The following is an 8,942-nucleotide window of genomic DNA, read 5'->3' on the forward strand; positions in this document are numbered from 1 at the left end:
CAACATATCATCTTGAGATTTACGAAGCCACTGTAGGCGCCTCGTCGTCGATGGGAACGTCTCCTCACACTGAAAGCGCATCGCCGGAAATCTTGAAATAAATTCAAGAATAATGCGAGCACCAGGATTTGAACCGTGGTGGGTTGGGGATACCACTGTCCACCTAACCATCTCAACCACAGGTTGGTTCGCATCCATGACTACGTCATCAACAACAACCACTTCATCTTTTGACACTTTTACTGGAGGCAAGGCCCACACATACCTACTTCGTCAAGGCTAAAGGTGGCGTAAGGCATCATTCCGTCACAAGCTTTGCCTTTCACCTTGCCATTACCTTCTTTAGCCATTCTACCCTTTTCCATTTCCTTGAAATTATTGAGACTAGCTATTTGAGTATTGCCACCATGGTGAAATTTTCATCATATACATCATTGCTATCTTGAGCATCGCATAGTGAGCATCATATACATATTTTGGTGTTCTTAAGCAGACATCATTGCTATCTTGAGCATCATATACAACTTCATCATATACATCATTGCTATCACGAGCACCATATACATCTTCTGCTGTACTTTGTACTACTTTGACAGTTGATGAATAGATCGGAAATTTTTTCGCAAAAAAATTAGTTTGCATATCATGTCATGTATACATGACTAAACTCATAGAGGATTTCTTTTCCCTTTATTTAGAGTAGACTTGGGAGAATCTATGCACGGACGTGTTCATCTCAGTTTATGTGTATAGCCTTTTTCCTCTGCATCATGTGGTCAGAGGCCAGAGGGTAACAGCTACTCAGCCCCTGTGCAGGGTGAAGCTGTCGTACACCTTGCCGTCGCTGGACCGCCGGTACTCGAACTGGAGCGACCTGGCGTCGGACGCCGTGAGCTTGCCGAACCCGTAGTCCATCTCCCGGTACACGCTCCACGGCGGGGCCACGGCGGTGAAGTTGCTCAGGTGGCTGCCGCCGCCCCCGACGACGACGTGGACGGTGCCGTGCCCGTCCGGCACGCACCTCTCCTCGTAGACGGGGCACGTCCGCTCGTACTGGTGGACGTGGCCGTAGAAGGCGACGTCCACCCGGTGGCGCCGCCACAGCCCTTCCAGGCTCTGCCGCGCCATGGGCTCCGCGAACATCCCGTCGTAGCCGTAGAAGAAGCCCGAGGAGTAGCCGAGGACGCGGTGCGCGATGAAGACCACCCACGGCTGCTTCGCCCGGTCCACGCTGCCCAGGCAGCGGTCCAGGAACCTGTACTGCTCCGTGCCCTCCCGCCAGTCGTGCTCGCTGTCCGCCACGCAGAACCGGAACATCCCGTAGTCCATGGAGTACCTGCCCAAGCGCCCAGCACGAGGTTAAACTAAGTAACCATCACCATGGATGCATGCCCTACCTGCAGTGCTGCCATTGATGATGACAAGAGTGTAAATATAGTACCAGTAGTTGTCCCTCTTCTCCGTCGGCGCGTAGTACATGGTCTCGGCCGGCACCCCGCACTCGCCGCCGGAGTCCGTGCCGTTGTACAGCGACCCACTGTTGGGGAAATCTCGCTCGTGGTTCCCGCTGCAGCACCGATCGATCACAGAGTCATCAAAGTTATTATCACAGAGTGAATTGATTCATGAAATGCTAGCTTTTCGGGGATTTTTTTTTTTTTTTTTTGTAAAACAGGATGAATGAACCTGCATACCTTGCGATCATGTAGGGCACCTTGGAGGTGATCGGTTCGACCTGCTGCGTGAACTGATCCCACTGTGAGAGATACCCGTTAGCGTAGGAGATGTCGCCGATGTGGAAGACGATGTCGGTGTTGTCGAGGTCCCTGATCAGCGCGTCGGTGGTGTTGAGTGACGCAGGCTGGTAATTCTGGTACTCGTTGCTTCCGTCCCTCTCGTCCTATAAACCAGGGCAGCATGTTAGTTCACAAGGACCATGTATTTGGCACACCATGTGATAAATCATATGTTTACCTTTCCTATAAACATGTAATAAATCTACACTTTTCCTATAGCAATCTGAATTGCATGTGCTGTCATATTTTTACCTTTCCCATGTCGCCAAAAATAACAACCCTCTGCAGCGACTTCTGCCCGGGATAAGGAGGTGCTCTGAAAGATTTTGGCTTGCCCCATATAACCTTTCCATCATGGAGCATGTGTCCGATTTTGTAGTAGTATCTGCAAGTGAGAAATTGCATTGTGAGACTAGTAATTACTAACAATTGAGACAACTCTCTGTAAGACAGTGGACTGCAATTTACTCTTTCTCTGGTGACAGATTCTTGAGGAAAGCTGTGTGTATGGAGCCTGGATCCCTCCAACCAACACTACGAGCAGGCTCTCCTGAACAACCAAATATTCCAAATCAGGTAAGAAACATTTAGAACCATGGTCATGGATACACCCGAACACCAAAGACATGCATCATATTCATACCACAGAGGCTTTCACGACCGAAGGTGACAGTGTCAGCTGGTGCGTGCCCAGGACGGCTCCCTTTCTTGCCCCATTCAACGAAGGGGTGCGCCTCACTGATGCCATAGCCGCTTGTCCATGTGACAGTCATCTAGCATGACATAGCAGAAACCGGCCGTTCAGTGAACCTTCAACAGCAGATATAAACATAACCAGCAATCGACATGAAGTGCCAGCAAAACCTCACCTCGTTCCATGTTTTCCCGACCGCTAGGCGTGGGTAAACCGGCGCTTTCGGGTTCGCGAAGACGATCCTGTTCGACACCGCCACGAGCGTTGGCTGCAAAATGAATTAGATGAAGTCAGTGTGTTTTTTCTTTTGTGATTGAAAGTGGATAACGCAGCAGGGCGTGATGTGCTAGTAACTCACATTTGAGAGTCCACCGGTGAAGAATCCGAAGGAGAAATCCTGGCGCTGGTTGATCAGCTGGAACTTGAGAGCCCCTGTCCCTGACCTGTTATAACCTGACGAGTAGTTTGCAAACTGATACTGAAACCAGCACAAAGAAGTAATTCAAGTCAAGACTTGGAACTCCCATCCAAACTCTGAAGAATGTGAAGATTGCTCTGCTCAATGTATATCTGACGGACCTTTATTGGCGCGGAGCATATCGCAGGGCCAGGGCCTGACCCATGGGAAGCAGGGCATGTGGACGCACTGCAGGAAAGAGCAAGAAGTAATCAGATCAGGGACACCACTACCACAGTTGAAAATCTGAACGTTGAGAAAACGAAAATGTGCTACAGTAGGTCATACTTGAAATTGGAAGGGGAGAATACCCCGATCCAGTCGCCGTCGCTTGCACGTGGTATTTTGAATTCTACGGTCACCCAAGCCGTATCTTCGGCCTGGCGTCCACAATATCGTGTCAGTTTTTTTTTTGTTACATGTAGGGAAAAAAACTAGTCCCTCCCTCTGTTGCATAATGTAAGACGTTAGGACGAAAGAAATGAGGTAAACGGGAATCAGGCTCGAGTAATCACGCGTGCATATTCCATGGAATGTACCATCAGTTTGACCTGGGGCAGGGCAGTGGGCACGCGCGGTGTGAAGGCAGAGCGATAAGAGTGGGCGGACGTCAGCAGTGGAGGAATATCCACGACACGGCACGCGACCATCTCTCTCGCTCCATGGGTTGACTTGACTTGAATAATGGAGGCACATGCACGATTGATTGATCGATCGATCTTTGGCACTTTGTCCCGAGGGGCGATTGGGAGGACGGAGGATGCACACACGGCCAGGGTGGGTGCGCCGAGAAAACGGCCGGCCGCCGGCAAACCAGGCATCCCAGGTCGACTGGAAGACAACTGGCTGGTGGCTGCTAGTGCGATGCGTTGGGCCAACTGGCAAAGGATGCATATGCATGCCAGTGCAAAGGCGGGAATGAAAACGACATGCTTCATCACTGCGCAGGACGACGGCAAAGGATCGAGTTCCAAGTTTCAGAGTAATATTTTGCGGAGTTTATCAAGAATCGGAACGGCAATAGCTCGAAGAGTACCATGCTTGTGCGCAGTACAGCTTCTACTCTACGTGCTAGAGCTAAAGCAGAAGCAGGCGCTGCCTACGTCGTACCTACCGGCCTCCAGAACTGACAACTGTGGACATGGAGTAGCCACTGCTACTGCTAGAGCTAGTAAAAAGGGCAATGGAAAGAAAGAGGCGCAGGAAGGAAGGAAGGTCCAAGGTGCTGCGTACCCGCGAGCCGAGGAGGTTGGGCGACGCGCGCACGGCGGCGGACGCGTCCAGGGCGACGCGGGCGCGGTGGATGGCGATCCGCGACAGCGGGTGCACGCCGTGCCCGTCGGCGCCTCCGCCCCAGCACGTGGCGAGCAGGAGCAAGGGCAGCCACGGGGCGAGGCGGCCGCTGCCTCCTCCTCTCATGTCTCCCTGCTTGCTTGCTGCTGCTGTGAGCGAGCTTTGGTCAGAGCAGGGAACCGGGGCCGGCTTTCCTTTCTTTTATGGAAATGGAAGGAAGGAACACGCGCCGTGCCACGACAGTAGACGAGAGAAGGCGACTGCGCGAGAGAGGGGGCGGGTCGACACGGTCTTGACTCTGCTCTGCAACGTGTGGTGGGTTTAGGCTCTTTTGTATTTAACCCGAGGAGACGAGATTCGCGGTGATGCGTCCACACTATACACACACGAGAGATTGTCAAGAGGGCTACTCGACTTTGCAAATCCGATCCCTCATATATGGGAAACGTTGGTGCCCGGTGCGCCGGCCGAAGATTGGGCCGGTCGCACGCGACATGTATGATGAAAAAGAGAGCAAGCGGTCCCTGGTCCTCTCACGACGACGTGTTCTGTGGGACCCGTGCACCGCCTGCTCTTCCTTCTTATCCATCCACGCTTTGCCTGACTGTTTCTCTCCCCCTCAATCTCCCCTCTTCCTCTCTGCCTCTTCTCCCCAGCAGCAGCCATGACCTTGCCTGCTCCATCCCGTGTGAGTTCGCTGTCGCGGAACAGCTCCGAGGCCGCTGCCACGAGCACCTCCACAGCGACCACAAGAAACCGCAGCGGCTGCAACTCCGGCGACCCTCCTCCTTTCCCCCCGGCCCCCCCCCCCCCCCCCCCCCCCCCCCCCCGATACCCCGCGCATCAGCCATGGCGGAAGAAGATCTGCCCATTTTTTGTGCCAACCCGTTGTAGCTTTTTGAATCGCCGGTTGTAGCTTCTGCTAAACTGGTTGCATCTTTTTGGAATTATTTCGTTCAAACTTTTTTCTTCAACTCCAGATTTCTGCTTCCATGTTTGTTTTTGCTGGAACCAGTGTATTAATTTGTTACCACCGTCTTCGTTTTTTGTTGGAACTAACCAAATTTTGCCGGAATCATTTTGCTACAACCGTTTTGTGGTTTGCTGCAACCAGTTTCAATTTTTGCGACCACCGGCTTCTTGATTTTTCTGGAACCAGCACTCGATTTTTTCATTTTTTCTACCACTAGCGTTTCGATTTGCTGGAACAAGCTTCAATTTTTGCTACCATCAGGTTTTTGGTTTGTTGGAACGGCGTCGATTTTTTCCAATTTTGCTGCCAACGTTTTATTGGTTTTTGCTGGAACCGTCAAGAATTTTTGCTACGACCGGTGGAATTTTTTGCTGTGACCGGCAAATTAAGGACGAGGAACAACATGAGCTCCACGACGGGTGTTGCGGCCGGCGACGTGCGGCTCTGCGAGCCGCGGGGGGCGGGGGGGGGGGGGGGGGGGGGGGCTCGCCGGAGATGCGCCGCGGGGGCGGGCCTCGCTGGGCTGCGCGGTGCTGCGAGCCGCGGGGATCTCGCCGGAGATGCGCCACGCGGGCCTGAGGAAGAAGCTGGGGCGATTTTTTTTTGCTCCAGATCCAACCGCCCGCGCGGCTCGCATCGAGCGGCTATGGCTGGCCGGTGCGCCAGCGCCTAGCGGTGCCTTATATATCCGCGGACGTGCCCGCGGGATGCATCCAGACCGTCTCACATATGTCGTGTCTGGCAGTCACATACCTTAATTTCGGGCTATCAAAAACATGCAAATTCATGCACGTCCATCATACACGGCAATGTCGCAAATAAATAATAAATATTGATACTAAAAGTACAAAGTTCTTACATAAAATTTATTTTAAATGCACAACTTAAACATTTGCTTTTGATTTTCATTATGGGTCCACATATGCTCCACAAGATCACTTAGTACGTGCACCTGATGATCTCAAAGATTTTAATGCATATGCAAAAAGTTCATAAGTTGATTTGCATCCGGATCTTCCGAGGCGCTTCAAAACCATTGGTTTGGGCTACACCATCACCCTTATCATCGATAATCATATTGTGCAAAATAACACAATAGGTCATCAGCTGTCATAAAGTTTATGATTCCCACATCATTGCAGCTCCATGAACGATTCCCCAACGAGCTTGAATACCATATTCGAATACCCTCTACACATCCTTCCTACTACTAGTTGCTTCATGCATTGTTGCCTTGTGATTCAGATGTGGTCTTCATCAATGTCGCCCACTGAGGATAGATACCATCAGCTAGTATTTCATGTTGTAGTCACGGTCGTTGACAGTATAGTTGCACGGCGGTGATTTCCCATTACAAAGCCTCCTGAACACGGAAGATCGTTGAAGCACGTTGATGTCGTTGTCAGAACCCGACATCGCGAAGAAGCATACCAAATTCATAAGTCATGTGATGCCACTGCTTCGAGTAAGACGGTGCCCTCGTTGATGTGACCTTGATACATTACACGCAAACCTTTGGGGCAGTTTTTTCATTGCCAATCATGCAATCAATTGACCCGTCGTTGCGCTCTCATGGCATGGGGCCAGCAGCCAACGACGGCCACGGTGGCGAGCGGCGGCGCCTGTGTTTGTGTCATCTTGGCGAGCGCGCCGTCGCCTCCCTCCCGTTTGTTCTCCGCTGCGCCAGATGAACATTACATTAGGAGGTTCCCGTGCCCAGCACAGCGTGTGCACTGCGGCGTGTCGCCGCGTTGTTGACGGTGTCCGTGGGCACCTGGCGTCGCCAAGGTCCTGACCCTGATCGATCTGCAGGTGAAGCTCCATCGAGGGATCTAGTACTAACTTTCTTTTTAATTTACTGGTCATTGTTTCCTTGTAAGTTCTCTTCTCGTGAGAGGATGTGTGCTGTAAAAAACACGAGATCTTTGATAAGATCAAGCCAATTAGAAATGTTTTTTTTTGAAAGAAAAAATAGAAATGTTATTATTTACTGCTCTTTTGCTTTAGATTAACATGGCTCTGTACATTTGTTCCATCTCTATCAACATATTGTACAGCATGACACTATCTATGTACATTGAATCCATATCCAAGTCTGCAGATCCTATTGATGAGATGGAATTATTTTACCCTACTGAGTTGTTATAAATAATATCCCCCAGCACAAGATTGCACTCAAGCTTGGCGGCGTTCCTGCTATGTTTGTAAGGAATATCAACCAATCTCTTCTTCTTTTTTGCGGGGGAAATATCAGTCAATCTCTGGGTTTATGTAATGGTACACGCATTTGATTGTTACTCCCTCCGAAAAGAAATATAAGAGCGTTTATATCATTATTTTAAAACTATAATGGAAACAGCAGAATGAGCAAAGAGCTCCAAGTAGTGAAGATGACAGAAGAAAGGCCGCCCTTCAGCCTCGTCCCAGCAGGTAGCAGAATATCGGCCTTTTATCCAGCTTCAATCCTTCTCAACCCCATACATAACAGCCCATCTAACTACACTAATCAACACGAATAACTTATGGCATTTGACGAGGTCACAAGAATGCTTCTTGCTCAAGCCAAACGTTAATAAGTGGATGGTACAAGGTTCCAAGGAATGGCGATTCATTCCAAAACTCACAAAATATTCTTTCCTGGCCGAAAATAATGATATCAGACTAGTGTGGAACAAGTAACAAGTTAGACATAAAACTCCATATGTCTGCTTCACAACAATTCACGCAAACATATTTGCCGCTACATGCACCCAGTCAATCCTGGCTCTGAACGAATTAACAGGCACTATATGATTCGCAGCAAAGTGCAAGATATACAACTAATCACCAATAACATGGTCAATACTTGCAGTTTTGTTGGTTAATATTAAGATCATGTCAGCTTAATCAGTTATACACTTGTATGCTCAAACGAGATTTCAGTGCCAGAAGTAAGTAGCATAGAAAAACACTAGCTTGACCTGACTTCTTTTCAAAAGGCTGCTTTTCAAATGCTGGACATCCATCTCTCTTCCACCAAACCTTTTCAAAATACAGCCCGAGGGATGAGAACTGGTGGTGAGAATTTCCTACATTACAAGTATAAGACTAGTACAATGCTGCAAAATGCATCCCCAGGTTTTCTCCTGCTCAAGATTATGCTCAATGCTTTGTAAGAATGCCCTCCCTTTTGATGGAATCATCTCCAAAAGATTCTTAACACACTCTTCAAGGGATTTGATTTCCTCTTATCTGATTGAAGGGGAAAGGGGGTGAGAGATTATAAGTACTACACATAATTAGCTAATAATAACAGAATGATGGTTCAAGAACTTTCTCGAAGCAGCCAAAGGATAACTAAGACAATCACAATCCCTGATCTACAATACTACCACTACACGCCAGATAACATGTATAGGTTGACATGTAATACTAACCAGTGACTTCATAGTTCATGCTAGCACAGCTTGCAGTACAGAACTCCTTAAGGCCATGTTCGGTTAATCCCCTTGCCACAGGGATTGAAGGGGATTGGGGAGGTTTGAGAAGGATTTTGACTTGCAAGGGATTTAATCCCCCTCAATCCCTTTCAAACCTCTTCAAACCCTCCCAAACCGAACAAGGCCTAAGACAAAAACATTATATCTGAAAACTTCATGCAATAAGCATTCACCTAATTAAGCATTGTGAAAAGCATATACCAATAGATCATACCAACAATTGGTTCCACAAACATAGGTCCTAGTATTA

The 8,942-nt window shown here is 49.1% G+C and overlaps 1 protein-coding gene across 1 annotated transcript; it reads right to left on the bottom strand.

The window, feature by feature from the left end:
- Positions 1–408: 408 nt before the first annotated feature.
- Positions 409–4,528, bottom strand: LOC123112567 (probable inactive purple acid phosphatase 27). The gene is made up of 11 exons (XM_044533597.1): positions 4,181–4,528; positions 3,236–3,327; positions 3,070–3,136; positions 2,849–2,968; positions 2,666–2,758; positions 2,440–2,569; positions 2,265–2,346; positions 2,049–2,181; positions 1,695–1,900; positions 1,442–1,567; positions 409–1,336 (listed from the first exon to the last, which is right to left on the bottom strand). Exons 1-11 carry the CDS (start codon positions 4,364–4,366, stop codon positions 802–804), a joined length of 1,770 nt encoding a protein of 589 aa, XP_044389532.1. The 5' UTR covers positions 4,367–4,528; the 3' UTR covers positions 409–801.
- Between the last annotated feature and the right edge of the window lie 4,414 nt (positions 4,529–8,942).

The sequence above is a fragment of the Triticum aestivum genome, chromosome 5B (genome assembly GCF_018294505.1).
Source record: "Triticum aestivum cultivar Chinese Spring chromosome 5B, IWGSC CS RefSeq v2.1, whole genome shotgun sequence".
NCBI lineage: Eukaryota > Viridiplantae > Streptophyta > Magnoliopsida > Poales > Poaceae > Triticum > Triticum aestivum.